This window comes from Daphnia carinata, unplaced genomic scaffold, assembly GCF_022539665.2.
Source record: "Daphnia carinata strain CSIRO-1 unplaced genomic scaffold, CSIRO_AGI_Dcar_HiC_V3 NW_026453038.1, whole genome shotgun sequence".
NCBI classification, from domain to species: Eukaryota; Metazoa; Arthropoda; class Branchiopoda; order Diplostraca; family Daphniidae; genus Daphnia; species Daphnia carinata.
The window spans coordinates 16,149-35,558 of NW_026712512.1; the positions used below are offsets into that span (position 1 = coordinate 16,149).

Here is a 19,410-nt window from a genome sequence, read left to right on the forward strand (position 1 = left end):
ATCCTCCAGACCTGCCCCGATGGAGATCATATTGCTGTACTATATGATCCCCATCTCGCATCAGCTGATAGCTCTTACATCTCTATTCAGTTCTGCATTGGAATGGGGGCCAATGATTGGTGGACCAATCATTGTGGGTGCCATCATCATCATACCAACGCTTGACGTTTCGAGTTGTAATTGCTTACAGACTCTTGGTACTAGTTCCCAACATTGGGAGGGTACCATACCCAGTCATTGTTCAAGTGCCGCTACGTTAAAGATGTTCATGCAACTATTATATACCGTGAATGACGACCCTAAACCATGTTGATAACGCTAGCGGGCATTTTCCGTCTTAAACTAATTCTCATTTAAATTCAGTGAAACTATTGCACAATGTAATAAATGAACTGTATTCAGAAAATAGTGATAAACAACATCCAAGGTAATTATAAACAAAACACTTGAGTAAATGTTTAAAATTTTTAATTATTATGTAGCACTCACGAATTAGGGCGTGGCATCACGCACCGTTAATGACATGCAAGAATACTCCATATCACCTTGCGGCCGATTTTGGCACTAGTGCATTCATGCATTGGCTTGGTGCTATTCTAGTTGTGAAGGGAAAGTAAGTTAAAGCTAATGTAGGTTTGTCATTATTTATTTTTTGCATTCATATCCAAACGTATAAGTAGCCCTGCATGCAGCTCATCGCGTCTGTTGGGCCATAATACTTTAACAATCACGGTTTCTAAATTTCCGCTTTGGAAAACAATGATCTTATGCCACATTCCCAGGACTTATCAAGTCTAGTTGATAATGGTTGTTCGTAATTACAATCCATTCAGTTGTCACCATGAATATTCCACAAAGGATTTTTTGAACGTTAGTTACCTTTTGGGTTATGCGTTAAATATTGAGTCTACATGTTCAGGTATAATACATATGCATATGCATGCAAGTATATACATAAAATACATATGCAAACGTTGAATAATCAAAGAAGTTTGATGTTTCACGCTAGCGCTGTAGCGTACTGGCGCGCTGGTAATGGTTTCGATTCGCACACACATTTATTTCATATTTTAGATTACTCCAAAAGTATAAACTCTACGTAAAGACAAATTCCATTTTCATGTTCCTTGAGTAATTTTTAATCAGAATCATCTATAGTTATCTAGATTCAATGCTATTATTTTTTAATAGGAAAAAATTTTAAGCCCGACAATATAAGCGCGGGCTTATTTTTTAACCCAACTTTACCGTTTTTTACGTTTTATTAAAAAACTTTGAGTCCCACGAGAACACAGTCCTCACAATCGTGATCCCCGTTCAATTCTGCATCGAAACCATGTATTTTAAGCGAAATCTAACATTTTGTCAAAATTGCTAAGAGATAAGGCCTTCTCACTTTTGTCAAAATCGTAAAAAATCGAAATCTCTCGGAATGCGATGAAAATCCCACAGTATAACCCTATTTTAACGCGGATTCAGAAAAAACCATTTGTTTTATTTTCAAGTAAGCCGTTTTTGAAATAATCGTAATTTAAAGATAAAGTCGGGCTTATTTTTTTAGTCGGGCTTATTTTTTTAAACCCAACTTCCCCGTTTTTTACGTTTTATTAAAACACTATGAGTTCCACGAGAAAACAACCCTCATATTCGTGATGCCCGTTCAATTCTGCATCGAAACCACGTATTTAAAGCGAAATCTAAAATTTTGTTTTTTCTCGCTTTTCCATTTTTCCTCAAATCCTAGATTTCATTAAAAATACAGTATTCCGATGCGAAATTGATCGCTGATCATGAAAATGGGGTATGTTTTTATATCAGACTTCTATTTTTTGAATTAACCCGTAAAAAAAAACAGAAAGTCGGGGTTATTAAGTCGGGCTTATTTAGTCGGGCTTAAAATATTTTTCGGTCAGTGTATAGACAATTAACTAGAAATGTGACCGGTAGATGGCGATAGAAGTCAAACAGAAAAAAAAACAATATTTTTTATTTTTATTTGGGTAAAACGGATTGCCGTATTGCCATATGTACTCTTGTTTTTGGTTAACGATATGGATGCAATTACATTCAATGAGCGATGCCTGGAAGATAACTACTACTACACATTAGGTTGCGATGATTCCTCCAGTGTAAGTTTCGGTCAGATTTGTGCTGTTTGTTCTTTTTTTTTAGTTCTGTATATTCACTTCATACATAAATAGGTTGACCAAATATTAACCGAATACAAACACAGAGTATTACGTTGTCATCCTGATAAGAATCCATATGACAAGTCCACTACTCAGTTTCAAAAACTTCAGGTAAATAGATTCTGCACATTAACCAAGTAATGTGATAGATACAGTTAATTTCTGGTCATTCCAACAGGAAGCTAAGGAGGTGCTCTGTGACCCAGAAAAGCGAAATGATTATGGCAGATGGAAAACAAGTGGAATAACAATTTCATACAAGCAATGGATTGTCATAAATAAACGATCTACTGCCGTAAGTATTATATGTGCAACATCAGGATGTCTTTCTATGTAGGTTTAAAGTAAAATAGATTGAAATATTAAAATTAACACAGGTTCTCCACTGGGCCGTACCAAAACATGAACAAAAAATGTTACGTGGAACCTGCCTACTATACCACAATTTATGCTGCTCCGTCTTACTACATCACGAAGGCTGCTGAATACTACACAACGACTTAGGCCGCTCCAGCTTATTACGCTGAGGCTCCGCAGTACTACACAACAAAGGCTTCCGAGTACACAACATATGCTGCGCCAAGCTACTATACCGAGCCTTCCATGTTCTACACCACAACATATGCCTCCCCAGTTTCCTACACCGAAGCTCCGCCGTACTACACCACAAAGGCTACTGAATACTAAACGACTTCAGCCTCGGAGTATGCCCTGTGTACACACAGAAGGCTGAATGCTACACCACAACTTACGCAGCTTCAGCTTACTACACTGAGGCTCCGCAATACTACACTACAAAGGCGCCCGAGTACTACACCACAACCAGACTTGCCGTCCGATTATTTCTTGAGCGATTATCGGTAGCCGTCGATAATCGCAAAAAAATGATCGGCGATCATTCGTCTGTTGAAAAAATTTGATCGGCGATTAAATTTCTTAGCGATTGTTTTTCCGATTATTTTTGACCGCCATCTAGCAGTAAGAAAATAACTTGCCATTGTTTAAATTGAAAAAATTGAAACAAGTGAAAATTTTAAAAAAAGCGTCTGCTACAAAAATGACAAAGCTATGAGTAGACTTTCATATAGTCTCATCTACCGTTCATAGATGTCGCTAAATAATCGAAAAATAATCGCGATTAAAAATTAATTTTTTTCCACTTTAATCGCCGATTTCGATTATTTTAAAATAATTTGATCGCCGATTAAAATTTTAATCGAAATCGCAATCGCGATTAATTTTCAATCGCGATTACGGCAGGTCTGACCACAACGCATGCTGCGCGAAGTGTTTAGTAAAATTTTATCAAAATAAATATTTCCCGAAATTAAGCGAGTAACGTTTTTAGAACTATTACACTGAACGACCAAAGTATTATTAATCGTAATAATTGCGTTGTCCGCCAAGCTCAATAGTTAAAAATAATTAGATCTTGTTTTCTTATTTGCTGTCCTCGTTCCAAAATGAGTATTTTCCTGCCATGTATATATGCATTAACTAGTCGTTCCATACGAAAGTGGTATATAAATGAAATGTTGAATACAGCTATTATGTCGTTATTCAATCCGTGCTTGTTTCTATTCTTTATTACATATGAAGATGGATGAAGACGATTTCATTTAGTGTTTGTACAACATTGTAATTGCTGAACACAATTATGCATTAGGACATTTGTGGGGGATATATCATGGTTATTCACAAAATAGAAATGAATTTATTTATACAGTCGCATAGCACAAATCTCATTTATTCATTGCGTTAGTCCATTGGCATTGTTAAGTTGTTGTGGTTAAAACCCATTATGTTTCGGTTTTTAATTAAATAGCAGAATGAAATGTAAATTTTTCTTTCGTTTGCACCTGCACAGCTAATGGCTATTTCCTAATTTCACCCTGAGATTTCTGTGTTAAGGAATGCTTATTAATTATTGGGAAAATAGCCAAAAAGGTTGCGCTAAGCACTTGATTGACATACTATTCGTAACCTCCAGACCTGCCAGGATAGACTGAATCATATAGTACAGCTATTGATTCGATCCATCGTGGCATCAGCTGATAGCCCTTACATCTCTATTCAGTTTTGCGTTGGAATGGTGGGCCAATGCCATACCAACGCTTGACGTTTCGAGTTGTAATTGCTTACAGACTCTTGGTTACTAGTATTCCATTTATTTCCCTATTCCCATAGTGGGAGGGTGCCATACCCAGTCATTTCAAGTGCCGCTACGTTAAGTTGCTCACGCAATTATTATATACCTTGAATTACGGCCCCAAAACATGTTGCTGACGTTATCGTGTATTTTTCGTCATAAAACAACTCCCATTTAAATTCGGCGAAACTATTGTACAATGTAATAAATGAGCTGTACCAAGAAAATTGTGATAAATAACATCCAAGGTAATTATAAAACAAAAAACTTAAGAAAATGTTTTAAATTTTCAATTATTATTTCTCGCTCACGAATTAGGGTGCGGCATCACGCACCGTTAATGGTATGCAAGAATACTCCGTATCACCTGGCGGCCAACATTGAAACTAATGTCTTCACGCATTGGCTGGGCGTTATTGTAGTTGTGAGGTGAAAATAGAAGTTAAATTCGTAAAGCCGTTGTAAGATCGTAATTACTTATTTTTGGCATTTGTTGTTAATCCTGCAATTCCAATGTTGACATCGCGTTGTCATCCCAGGACATCAATTTTCCCCTACCGACTAATGAAAATGAAGACAAAAGAGCGGTTGTGGGATCAGTTGAAAATATTCTTGTTTTCACCGACTGCGTGGATTTAAATCGCAACCGCCAATGGCCAAAAGGGAAGAGAATGTCACCAGGTACGTGACAACGTCATTAAAGGTGGGGTAAGAATGTTATATCTCATTTGTTTATATGCCACAGGCTAGTGGCGTGCATTAGGGGGGAACAAAAAGCTCATATAAAAAGAAGGCAAAACACATTTGAAATTATTCGAGTCGGCTCGTCGAACAGCAATGGTAGTAAATCGAGCGTCGCACATCCGTTCTCTATCAAGACAACATTATCTTACGATCATGGGTAAGCATCACGTTTTCAAGATTAATAACGTATTTTGTTATTGAATTTGTAGTAGATGAGTTCAATAAGTTTTGACGTTTGCTCAAACTAATTGCATTATTTTGATAATGTTCTTTGTTTGAATTTATCTTTAAAGTGCATTCTGTTTTAATTTGTAGCTAACTATGCACAATGCTTCTGTTGGCTGTTTCTTTGATGGCTGGACAGGCCATGGCTGGGGCGATGGGTTCTGCTTCATCCGGGTACTACACCGCTCCAGCATCCTACTACACCACCAAGGCTCCCGAGTAGTACACCACCAAGAAGGCCGAACATTATACCACAACGTACGCTATTCCTAGCTACTACACTGAGCCCCCCGAATACTACACAACGAAGGCACCGGAGTATTACACAAGGACATACGCTGCAACGAGCTACTACATCGAAGCAACCAAGTACTATGCCGTCGCCAGCTACACTACCACTACCGCTGTCTACTACTGCACAACAGAAGCAGCCAAGTACTACGTAGCTCCGACTTACTACCCTGAAGCTGTCCGGTCTTACTACAGTGAGCCGACATACTACATTGAGGATCCACACTATTATTCTGCTCCGTCTTACTATACCACTGCTGCTCCTTCTTCCTACATCGAGCCAAGATACTACACAACAACCTATGCCACCCCAGCTTATTATCCGGAAGCTCCAAAATACTATTCGACTCCAAGCTAACTACACTGAAGCCCCGGTTTACTACACCACACACGCCAAACCAGGCTACTCCATCGATGCTCCACAATACTACACTACCGCCCCTTGTTGTACCACTAAGGCGCTCCGGAGTATTGCGCTACGCAAAAGGCTGACTACTACACTACCACCTATTCTACTCCAGTTTACTACGCTGAGGCTCCGAAGTACTGCACCCCAAGCTACTACCAGACAGAGGTTCCGCAGTACCACACCAGTAAAGCACCCGACTACTACGCCCAAACTTATGCTGCCCCAAGCTACTACACTGAAGCTCCCGTTTACTTCACTACGACTTACTCGGCCCCCGAGTACTACACTACATCACAAGCCACTCCCAGTTACTACACCGAGGCTTCTAAGTATTATTCCGCTCCAAGCTTCAGCGCCAAGGCGCCCGAGTATTACACCACTACGTGTGCCTCTCCTGGCTACTACACCGCACCTCAAAAATATTATTCCGCTTCTAGCTACCAAAACTGAAGCTCCGGAGTACTATTAAGGGCCCCTAAGATTTTAATAGGTGAACTGAAAAATCATTGCTTCGTTTTTATTTTATAGTTACACGGTAAACGTTATTTAAAACCACTATCTTGTGTTTGTGTAATTTTTCAGTGGAAAGTGGTACTAGACAAGTTGTCTAATTAATTATATTTTCCGTTAAAACAACTCGCGTTCACCCAATGAAATTTCACATCGTATCGTTTGACATTGAAATTTCTTTAAATTAATTTTAATCTGTAAATCTTTAATCAATTTCAAGTGTTTCAAACTTGGAAACACATTGTATTACGGTAGACAGTTTGTCTTGTAGGTTTGCGGATGATCTATTCTTATTTCCAGCTTGCTGATATCACGCTGTTTACAACAAATCACCAAAGGAAAGGGTAAAATATTTAAAACTAGTGACATTCGATTACCAACATCAACCATGTTTAATTGCAAAACAGACATTTAAATGATAATTCGGAATTTATCTTCAAAGGATTGCAGCCGAGGCGTTTTCACCATTATCTCGCTGATAAAGTTACGCGCTATCTTGCGCGCACGCACTGATATGCTGCCACGACGATCCTCGTTGGGCCTTTTCAGTCAGTCAGTTTCAAAAAAACACAGTTAGTACGCTTTAGTTTATCACTGATACCTTACTGGCGACGATCCCACGACGATCTGTAGCCCCCACGACGATCCTCGTTGGGCCTTTTCGGTCCTTTGGCCGGCCAACCTAGATACATAAAATACAAAAAATCACAGTTAGTACACTTTAACTTATCACTGATACCTGTTTTTGGTGTCGCCGTTCCTCGGTGTCCTGCGGTCCACAGTGACGTGTCCACAGTCCCGTGTTACGATGATTGTGCCTTCATCGTCGTTTTTTCCTAATCTATCTTATGCTAACTAGACTATACACCCGTGCGAAGGCAAAACCCGGTGCTTATATGAGGCTTTCGTGGTGTGAGCGTGACTGAGAAGGCATGAAACACAACACAAAACACCCGGAGAGATCTATCTACACTAGTGTGCACCGTGCAATTGAGTGAACTACTGATCGGAATAGCAAAATTTTTTTTGATTTTTTAAAAATTGAATTGCTTGAGGACATTGATGTATTCGAGGTAACTGCTTATGGGTAGATCAATTAGGGTGAAATTGGCATTTCCTCCGATTATGCTGAAATGTTCCAAAAGCCATAGACCTTTAGGTTTATGTTACCTCTCCTTTTAAATTTTATTTTATTACACTGAGCGACCAAAAGTATTATTAATTGTAAAAATTGTGCTGTCCATCAAGCTTGATGACGGGATGGTTAGATCTTTTTTTATTATTTGCTGTCCTCGTTCCAAAATGAGTTATTACCCTGCCATGTATTTATCTATAACTAGCCGTTGCATACGTACGTTGTTTCTAAATGAGATGTTGAATACAGCCATAATGTCGTTACCGAATCTACTTGCCTTTATTCTTTATCACATAAAGCGGATGAAGCGATTTAAATTTGTGTTCATACAACATTGTAATTTCTAAACACAATTATGCATTAAGACGTATTAGTAAGAACTATATCATGCGTATTTGTAAATTGACTATGACTTTATATACTCTTACTTTACATAATTGCGTAGCACGAAGTCGCATTGATTTATTGCGTTACGGCATTGGCATTGTTCAGTTGTCTTGGTTAAAAACCATTTATCTTTCCCGTTTCATGATTGAATAGCAGGCTATGGCGAAATTTTTTTTCATCGCTTAAATAAACATGCCTAATATTCGGCAGAGATATTAGGCAGTTTCAGTTTGCCAGTTTTGATTTTAGTTTTAGGGAAAATAGGAAAAAAGGTTGCACTAAGCACTTGACTGACATCCTACTATCCTCCAGACCTGCCCGGATGGAGATCGTATTGCTGTACTATATGATCCCCATCTGGCATCAGCTGATAGCTCTTACATCTCTATTCAGTTTTGCATTGGATTGGGGGGCCAATCCCATACCAACGCTTGACGTTTCGAGTTGTAATTGCTTACAGACTCTTGGTTACTAGTATTCCATAATCGATCGTTGCAATCCTTTCATCACCACACAACTGCAAAGCAAATGCAGCACACATCCTCCTTCTTTTTACTTTCCTATAAACCAGTACATCAAAATCAGTCCAAAATAGGTCTCCTGATCATATAGACATGTCAGTGTAAAGGATATCCCGAAGACGAACAGTATGAATATCGATAGAGAAAACTGAAAACGGAATAAAATTTTTGAATGCTAAAAACCAAGCTATCGATAAGGAGGATGTCCGATTCGAGGTTGACATCAACAAGGTAATGGACGAGATTGCAGCTTCAGATGTTCTCGAAGAACCAGACGACATAAATTCGACGTACGCTGTCCATGTTGATAGTCAGCTCGGCGGGATTGGAAATTTTAATTCTACTGATTCATCTAGTTACGATGAAATCGCTAACATAGACATAGAAAAGTCGGCTTTGCGAACACTAACAACCAAGCTGGGGATGAGGAGCATGTCTTCTCACTCGGATACACCCATTCTGAGGCGTACCTTTACCTTGCTTTCGATTTCCACACAAGGTTTTAGCTCTGTTCGGCCATAGTAGAAAAGCGACACCAACGTGCAGCGGTGAAAGTTTCGTCTTAATAGTTGACAAGCCATAATTCTGTTGATAATTTTTACCCTTTTTTTCTCCAATTTTGTGGATGAGATATAGAATCCAATTTCACTCACGTCCGTTTTTTATCTGATAAAGCTTGGATATTTCAACCGGTGTGCACTACGAAGGGGAAGGTATCGACAATTTTACCCTGCTAGTTTAGGGCAATAACGCCAAATACACAGCTTGGCTGTACGTTTGAACGGTAAGAGATTAGCACTTTGATTCGTTTCACGAAAACGGTCAATAATCGATATAACCAGTTTTGTTGTCGTTTTACAAATAAAGAAAAAAACACAAATAACTACTTTAACAAAATTACTAGAATTTTATTAAAAGCTAACAAATGTTTCTAAATCTCGGACACCTTGAATTTCAACTGCCAACCCCATGGCCGGAACCCGTAGTTTTAACAAGAGCTCTTGCAATACCAAGACACAGCGCTGCATTTCCAGTTTTTAGTAAAGAAATGTGGAAGAGTTGGAGAGCAGCGTGGGCAAAATACCATGGGGACCGCAGGTTATCCAAAGAAGAAAAAATGCGAGTACCTGGAAGGCTGCCTCATTTTATTCTGATCCGAAAAAGGTATTTCACAGGATAGGGCCAAGCCCTATACTAAACAGGACATTAGTGTTAAACACAATGCGTTAATTTACTAACGCGTAACTTCATATTTCAGTACGATCGTATTCAGGTTTCGTTTCACGTTCATCCTCCTTTTTCTGCGGAAAAGCCTCAGTCGACTCAACGAAGGGCTGCGTCGTCTCTAATAGATCCCAACAGAGATAGTATCATTGCTGCTAGGTTCTTCACTAACTGCAGCTAGTTGATCCAAAACCTAAACTAAGTAGAACGAGAGATAGACGCCTACCTTGTTTAACGTTGCTTTCTATTGTGTTTTGGAGTTTAACCACGGTACCTTCTGGTGGGTATGTTTTGTACTATTACGTTTTGTAGCGGCACGCCCTTTCGAATACGAACGACGAGCACTCCGCCCTGGAATCTCCATTCGTAGTCCGTTTTCCACCTTGGAGGACTATTGTTTGGATTTTCCTTCATTTTCTGTTCTTTCTTTTGGAGGATCTCAATAAAGATGAATAAAGATCAAACAGTAGCCGCACGAGTTAAATGATAATTCACATAAAAGATTGAAGCGTTAAAAGTTGGTACTCTCAACGACCAAAGACGATAGCTGTCACAGACCAAAAACCGTCGGAGTATGATCACCCAAGCCGGGCATACAGAATGCAAGGGTAGTATCACTATTGCCAAACGCCCATCACACAACGGTAGACCTTGTCGAAGAGAGATCTATCTTCAAAAAGGAGTTGTTCGAAGCGACTACAAAAGTACAATACATCACAACAAGTATATACAACAAAATAAAGAATTAAGTAGAGTGCATTCTTGTTCATTATTGTTAAACTGCATTCTTTTTTAATTTATAGCTAACTATGCTACAATGCTGCTGTTGGCCGTTTCTTTGATGGCTGGACAGGCCATGAGAGGGCCGATCGGCTCGTCTTCTTCTGCATACTACACCAGTTCAGCGCCTTACTACACTACGACGTATGCTGCGCTCAGTTACTACACCACTAAGGCTCCCTAGTACTACACAACAAAGAAGGCCGAGTATTATACAACAACGTATGCTGCCACCAGCTACTACACCGAGCCTCCCCAGTACTATACGATCAAATCGCCGGAATACTACACCACAGCCTCTTACTACACAACTACGTATGCTGCCCCGACGTACTAGACAAAGACATACGCTACACCGATCTACTATACTGAAGCTCCCCTTACATATTATGCTGCGCCCCGCTACCCCACCGCTACAATTGCCTATTGCACAACAGAAGCTGCTAAATATTATGTAGCACCAACGTACTACACTGAAGCTGCCCCATCTCACTACACTACACATATTACGCAGAAGCCCCGAAGTCTTACGCTGCCCCAAGTTACTACAGCACGGCTGCTACTTCGCACTACGTGGAACCTACCTACTACACCACAACTGATGCTTTCCCGTCTTACTACATCACAAAGCCTGCTGAATACTACACTACCACGTACGCTGCCCTAGCTTAGTACTCAGAGACCCCCATGTATTACAAGACGGCGGCTCCACAATACTACACTACAAAGGCTCTTAAATACACCACAACCTATGCTGCACCAAGCTACTATGCAGAAGCCCCGAAGTACTACACTACCACCTACGCCGCTCCTTCTTATTACACTGAGGCTTCGCAGTACTACGCTACAAAGGCTACCGAGTACAGAACAACGTATGCTTCGCCAAATTACTATACCGAGCCCACCAAGAACTATTCTACTACTTATGCTGCTCCGGTTTACTACACCGAAGCTCCACACTACTACAGCACAAAGACCGCTGAATACTAGACTACTGCTGCTCCAGAGTATTACACGAAGAAAACTGAGTATTGTACAACCACTTACGCAGCTCCAGTATACAATTATTTACTGAGGCCGCAATTTATATATTACAAGACTGGGGCCCCTCAATACTACACTACAAAGGCGTCCGAGAACTAGACCATAACGTATGCCGCACCAATTTATTACACTGAAGCTCCAGCATACTACACAACAACCTATGCCAGTCCTAGCTACTACACCGAGGCACAGGAGTACTATTCAGCTCCAACGTCGTCCATCATGTTCGATGATAGGAGAATTAGATTTTGTTTTATTTGCAGTCCTCGTTCCAAGATGAATATTTCCCTGCCGTGTATTTATGCATTAACTAGTCTAAACGAATGTGATTTATAAATAAAATGTTGAATACAGCTATAATGTCGTTGCCGAATCTATTTGTTTTTAGTCTTTATTACATAAAGCGGATGAAGGCGTTTTTAGTATGTGTTTGTACAACATTGTAATTGCTGAACACAGTATACAATTGGTATTTATAGATATGCTCGCAATTTATATATTCAGTTGAGTCGCATTGATTCGTTATGTTAGCCCTACGGCATTGTGTAGTTGATGTGGTTAAAATCCATTTATCTTTCCGTTGGTAGTTCAATATAGCAGAATGAAATGTGATTTTTTTTTCTTAAGTTTGCATTAAATTCAGTGAAACTATTACAACGCTATGGCTATTTCCTAGTTTCAATCTGAAAATGCCTATGTTAAGGTAAAACAAAATATTCGGCAGAGATGTTTAAAATTTTCAATTATTATGTGCAGTTTTGATTTAGGGCGTGGCATCACGCACCGTTAATGACATGCAAGAATACTCCATATCACCTTGCGGCCGATTTTGGCACTAGTGCATTCATGCATTGGCTTGGTGCTATTCTAGTTGTGAAGGGAAAGTAAGTTAAAGCTAATGTAGGTTTGTCATTATTTATTTTTTGCATTCATATCCAAACGTATAAGTAGCCCTGCATGCAGCTCATCGCGTCTGTTGGGCCATAATACTTTAACAATCACGGTTTCTAAATTTCCGCTTTGGAAAACAATGACCTTATGCCACATTCCCAGGACTTATCAAGTCTAGTTGATAATGGTTGTTCGTAATTACAATCCATTCAGTTGTCACCATGAATATTCCACAAAGGATTTTTTGAACGTTAGTTACCTTTTGGGTTATGCGTTAGATTGAGTCTACATGTTCAGGTATAATACATATGCATATGCATGCAAGTATATACATAAAATAAATATGCAAACGTTGAATAATCAAAGAAGTTTGATGTTTCACGCTAGCGCTGTAGCGTACTGGCGCGCTGGTAATGGTTTCGATTCGCACACACATTTATTTCATATTTTAGATTACTCCAAAAGTATAAACTCTACGTAAAGACAAATTCCATTTTCATGTTCCTTGAGTAATTTTTAATCAGAATCATCTATAGTTATCTAGATTCAATGCTATTATTTTTTAATAGGAAAAAATTTTAAGCCCGACAATATAAGCGCGGGCTTATTTTTTAACCCAACTTTACCGTTTTTTACGTTTTATTAAAAAACTTTGAGTCCCACGAGAACACAATCCCCACAATCGTGATCTCCGTTCAATTCTGCATCGAAACCATGTATTTAAAGCGAAATCTAACATTTTGTCAAAATTGCTAAGAGAGAAGGCAATAGCCTTCTCACTTTTGTCAAAATCGGAAAAATCGAAATCTCTCGGAATGCGATAAAAATCCCACAGTATAACCCTATTTTAACGCGGATTCAGAAAAAACCATTTGTTTTATTTTCAAGTAAGCCGTTTTTGAAATAATCGTAATTTAAAGATAAAGTCGGGCTTATTTTTTTAGTCGGGCTTATTTTTTTAAACCCAACTTCCCCGTTTTTTACGTTTTATTAAAACACTATGAGTTCCACGAGAAAACAACCCTCATATTCGTGATGCCCGTTCAATTCTGCATCGAAACCACGTATTTAAAGCGAAATCTAAAATTTTGCCAAAATTGCAAAAGTGAGAAGGCCTTCTCGCTTTTCCATTTTTCCTCAAATCCTAGATTTCATTAAAAATACAGTATTGCGTTGCGAAATTGATCGCTGATCATGAAAATGGGGTATGTTTTTATATCAGACTTCTATTTTTTGAATTAACCCGTAAAAAAAAACAGAAAGTCGGGCTTATTAAGTCGGGCTTATTTAGTCGGGCTTAAAAATTTTTTCGGTCAGTGTATAGACAATTAACTAGAAATGTGACCGGTAGATGGCGATAGAAGTCAAACAGAAAAAAAACCAATATTTTTTATTTTTATTTGGGTAAAACGGATTGCCGTATTGCCATATGTACTCTTGTTTTTGGTTAACGATATGGATGCAATTACATTCAATGAGCGATGCCTGGAAGATGACTACTACTACACATTAGGTTGCGATGATTCCTCCAGTGTAAGTTTCGGTCAGATTTGTGCTGTTTGTTCTTTTTTTTTTAGTTCTTTATATTCACTTCATACATAAATAGGTTGACCAAATATTAACCGAATACAAACACAGAGTATTACGTTGTCATCCTGATAAGAATCCATATGACAAGTCCACTACTCAGTTTCAAAAACTTCAGGTAAATAGATTTTGCACATTAACCAAGTAATGTGATAGATACAGTTAATTTCTGGTCATTCCAACAGGAAGCTAAGGAGGTGCTCTGTGACCCAGAAAAGCGAAATGATTATGACAGATGGAAAACAAGTGGAATAACAATTTCATACAAGCAATGGATTGTCATAAATAAACGATCTACTGCCGTAAGTATTATATGTGCAACATCAGGATGTCTTTCTATGTAGGTTTAAAGTAAAATAGATTGAAATATTAAAATTAACACAGGTTTTCCACTGGGCCATACCAAAACATGAACAAAAAATGCTACAGGCAAGATAGAAACGTTCGTCAAACAAGGTAAATGCAAATTTTTCGTTCTATACATTAATGCCATAAAGCATTTATTTTAGGACTTTGAATACCAGCAATCCTTGTAAGAATGGAATTTTGACATTAATTTCATTGCAGAAACAATACGGAATGTATTTGCAATAGGTATTTCTTGTGAAACGAAAAAAAACTTTTTTTTTATTGATTTCAGATTTGCTGATAAAATTATATTGTTCCCTTGCAAAAAACTGTATGTGCAATTGCCAAGATTTCGTTCTCAATAATAAGCTAATATTTTTTAAACAGAAGAGTCAGAAGGGGTGAAATTGTTAAATGGTAATTATGGCCAACAGATATTGATTAATGCTTTTTAGTTTGTGGTTCCGAACTGAATATTTTTAAGTACTATTCTGGTGTCATTTCTGTCAACAAGGTAAATAGGTTTCTTGTACATGTTTTCTGAAAACGTAATTGTGTTAATTATTTTTTTTGTCTTTTAGTTCATTAAAGGGACATACTATGTCTGAACAATGTAGATGTGAAGATACTAAGAGGAACGAGGAGTTAGGCAAGATAGGTACGTTGTTCGTCAACTAGGTAAATGCATGTTTTTTTTTTATTTTTCAAAATGATTTGGCTAATATTCTATGAAAAAAGACATGGTGTTTAGTAGGAAATCCATTTTGAAAAGATGGCAATGTCTTAACGATACAGCAACAGCGCCAAAGAATCTCTCATTTGCATCAGAACGTGGATCGCTACACTTTCAGTTGATCGTATTTGTTTCTGCTATAATATTCATGAGCGTTTATTCGATCATTCTAAACTATGATTATTGACTATTTTCTTTTGTTGTTTCAAATATTTTAACCTGTTCATCGTCTGCCTAGATGAAGCCTTCTCATCGTAAACATTTTTTTTTTCAGAAAATGAGTCTTCTGGAAGAAGAACTTTTGCAACCGAACGATTTGACATCAAACAAATGAATGTATACTTGTGAGTATTGACCAAACAGATGTCGAGGTTCTTCATTAATCATCAGTCTCATATTTAATGTGTTCGAAAAAGAAAAACTTCAAATAGTTGGAAAAATGCCAACGTTAAAGACTGTATTGGATGGTGACGTGACGTGACGTGACGTTACGGCCATCATAACAGTTCCGACATTTGTGTCACATGGGGAAGAGAAACATTTTAACCCGTAATGATGCATCACTCGTGTCAATTGCACTAAAACCTTATAATCTTTTTTTTTTCTTAAAATCTTTTTAAACATACTGAATAGTAAAAAATGTCATTGAAAATATTATCCTCTATTTCTGCGGCTCGAAAAATCTTTTCTCGTCCTGCGAATGGTATTATTTTAAAATTAATTACACACCTGATTGTTACATTGAGTTAATTGTATTTTTTTTTCTGTATCACGATACGGCGATTTTTTTTCCTACTTCGTCTTACGCAATTATCTTCAGCTACACAATCATGGCAAATGACTGTCAATGGCATTAACAACCCATGATTACTTTGTAATTTTTGTATTATTAATTATTAGGAAACATTTATACATCACACACATTTTATTACAACTGACACATTTACATAATTGACACCAGAAACATACACACACACATGACACCAATTACACTTTCTGCAACTATTGGGTATTAAACCCTAATATTCGGCATAGCTTGCCGATACTCAACCATTGAGCTATAGTCACATATAATTTCAGTCTCGTATACCTTGAATCAACGCACGATCATTTTGTATAGTCAATGTTTTCTTCTTGCTATGCTATTTGCCAGTCTGATCAGCGACTGTTTAACTATCATAGCTTATTTGTAAAGCGTCTGGCTGCGGGTATCAACATACTAAGGTTGAAACCCAGTTCGATGCTCAACCTTGGACTAAATTCACACATGAATTCTCTCTTCTATAGCTTGAGTCATAATATTATTATATAGTCAATGTATCTCATCTCGATATGCTATTTGTTAGTCTCCTTTCTTATGGTGTAAATACCGCAGATTATACGCAGAAAGTCCGCTTTTGACTTCAGTAATTGCTCACACAGGAATAACACAGTTTTGCACACACAATCAGATCGGTTGAGCACCAAACTGATCTTGGTACTTTTATCTCGATTGTTTTCACCTGTTTCACTTCACGTTGAGGGGAAGCACACGTGCACTGTGGGAGCTTGTGGTAGTTCTCTCTATGGATTAATGCAACGGTTTATTTGTATCTGGACTGCTGGAACTGCCGATTGCACAACCGCCAGACTAATATTTGAAATTGCTAATTCTTCAATCGCGGCTGTTACATCATTATTGGATCCCAATTCTTCGTTTTTTTCTCCTGAAAATGAACGAAAACCAGTAAATAAAAGATCTATGTAGTAGATCAAATTGTCCTAATGATAGTGTCACGTTTCGTCTGTTCATTTCTGTTTATTAATGCTTTTGTTTTATAGATGAGCGCTAGATGGCTTCGTGTCGCCTAGCGTTTCTGCATTTAATCCAGATTCTTTTTCAGTGTTCGTCTGGAGATCACACAGAGTGGATGTTCATGTTTCCTCGTTACTTGTGATTCAATCTTTTGCTTGTATGTGAGTGAATGTGTTAGTTCCACTAGGGCACCATTGGTTTAGGTTAGTGTAGTGTTAGTTAATTAGAATAGATAACCAATGGTGAAAGTCACCGTCTTGTTCTGTGCGTCGTTGGCCAGCATTACGGTGCTTTTTACAAGTGGTTTTCATCATCGAGTGTACTGAACTAGTTTACCCGTAACAATGGTGGAGATGCAGGGTACAGTTACACTCGTTGATTGAGAACAATTTACATTGTAATTTTGTGTGGGTAAAACAAAAAACTTGAACAAATTTGTGTTGGAAGATTAAGGCGTCCCATAGTCAACGTTTATGTTACGTTGCATCGTTCGTCCGTTCGACATCAACGCTTCGCTGCTATTTTGTGGTCAAGTATCGTTCCAAATTATTTGTTTGACACGATTATCTGTTTCTTTTTAAATTTTGTAGGTTCATCTTTATTTGAAATTAAATTGATTGGAAATTTGGAATCGACGTATCAACGTTGAGTACGTTGGCGTGGCGTGGATTTGAGTCGTGGATTATTGGCTTTTGGGTCTTTTGGAAGTGGATAATCCGTTTTTGATTTGTTTGTGAACCAGACCCAAAGGCTGGTAAGTGGCGTCCCCTAATTGAAAAGATTTTAATTTACAGGTGAGAGGTTTGACTCCGACTTGTTACGCGCTGTAATACTCAGCAGTCAAAGTATTGGTCCCGATATTGGGGTTCCTTCCCTTAGTTGCTTTGGGTGGAATAATTAGCTGGCGGGTTGGGACGTACATTGACCGTCGTTTATTGGAGTCGCTAACTCGTCCCTATTTGTCGTTCATTTGTCGATAGCGTAATTCTCTGTTTTTGTTTTTTCTTTTTCCTTTTTGCATTTGATTGGGGTTGATCGGATCTTGGATCGGTTTTTTAGGCATTCTTGATTTTTAATAAAAATGCAGCAGGGAAACGAGGCTCTTCAGGACCAAACGGGTCATGGAGAAATTGAGCCACCGGGTCGCGGGCTGGATGAAAATGTCCCATTGAATGTTCCACGCAACGTTCCACCTCAGGACGCCCCTGTCGTACCTCCCTTGATTCACGTGGGAAATTTTAGAGAACGGGATCCTCCAATTTTCCGCGGGTTACCACACGAGGACGTGATGGAATGGATCCATCAGTTTCAGCGGGTGTCGGCTTTTAATCAGTGGGGCCCTATCCAACAACTCCGACACATTGAATTCAGTTTAGAAGGGGTGGCGGCAACATGGCTATCGGGCCTACAACCTCGTCCCCAAACGTATGACGGGATGATGGCAGCTTTGCAAGGAGCGTTTCGGCATCACAACTATGCGATGGAACTGGAATCCAGATTGCGAGCGCGAAAACAAAAACCCGATGAGCCGGTCATGTCATACTGTTATGACATGATCTATCTATGCTCAAGAGTCGACCCAGGAATGACCGAAGAGCGTAAAATCCAGTTCATTTTTCAAAATATGGAACCGACGTTAATGCAAAAGGTGTTTCCCCAAATGGATCAGTTAACCACCAACGAGCTGTTCCGACGTCTTCAAGCTCACTGCCAGGCCTCGCTTATTGCGGAGCGATCCATCCCTGTAAACAACATTATCCCTGCACCACCCGTAAACAAAAAGGAGGATATCGAGAAACTCGTACGGGACGAGGTAGCAAAGAGTTTGGATCCAATTGTTCGTAAATTGGAGCAGGCAACGCGTGCGATGGAAACTGCCGGGGGATCGGGGTTCAATCCAAGAATGCGGACATCACAGAAAGGGCGAAATTCACAGTGGCAAAATCGAGATCGTCCAAACAAGAGGACAATAGACGGGCGGCCAATTTGTAACAGTTGCGGGAGTCCGGGACATATCGCGCGTAATTGTCCGAAAGGGAAAGGATGTTTCAATTGCGGGGATCCTGGGCATTTTTCACGCCAGTGCCCCAAACGAAAACAGAATGGTGCGTCCCCAAACAAACAAGAGCCGAAAGATTCGACCCAACAGTCGGCTAGTTCCCCTAAACGTCAATCAAACTAGAACCGGTGGCAAGGGGGGAGCGTGCCACCGTTGTTTTGAATTTTCCCCAAACTGATTCTCGTCGTCTTATTCTCAAACAAGTTGATTGCCAGGGGCAGGGTGTTAAAGCCATGATTGATACGGGATCCGGAGCTTCGTTAATTTCTCCCAAATTTTGCCGAGCGTTGGGGATTGAACATTTTAGAGAATGGCAAGGACCTCGATTGTTGCTTATGGATGGGAAGGCGTTGGAACCGAGTGGAATGGTCAAGTTGAGAATCCATGTA

General features: G+C 39.0%; 2 protein-coding genes and 1 pseudogene across 2 annotated transcripts; all 3 read left to right on the forward strand.

Moving 5' to 3' along the window:
- The first annotated feature begins 2,051 nt into the window (after positions 1-2,051).
- On the forward strand, positions 2,052-2,557 carry LOC130697190 (J domain-containing protein-like). The gene is made up of 3 exons (XM_057520186.2): positions 2,052-2,129; positions 2,202-2,300; positions 2,368-2,557. Exons 1-3 carry the CDS (start codon positions 2,052-2,054, stop codon positions 2,524-2,526), a joined length of 336 nt encoding a protein of 111 aa, XP_057376169.2. The 3' UTR covers positions 2,527-2,557.
- Positions 2,558-2,591: 34 nt separating this feature from the next.
- Positions 2,592-11,554, forward strand: LOC130697186 (uncharacterized; annotated as a pseudogene).
- Positions 11,555-13,941: 2,387 nt separating this feature from the next.
- On the forward strand, positions 13,942-14,454 carry LOC132088549 (J domain-containing protein-like). Its single transcript, XM_059497451.1, has 3 exons — positions 13,942-14,032; positions 14,106-14,204; positions 14,272-14,454. The coding sequence occupies exons 1-3, from the start codon at positions 13,955-13,957 to the stop codon at positions 14,428-14,430; spliced, it is 336 nt and encodes a 111-aa protein (XP_059353434.1). The 5' UTR covers positions 13,942-13,954; the 3' UTR covers positions 14,431-14,454.
- The last annotated feature ends 4,956 nt before the right edge of the window (positions 14,455-19,410 follow it).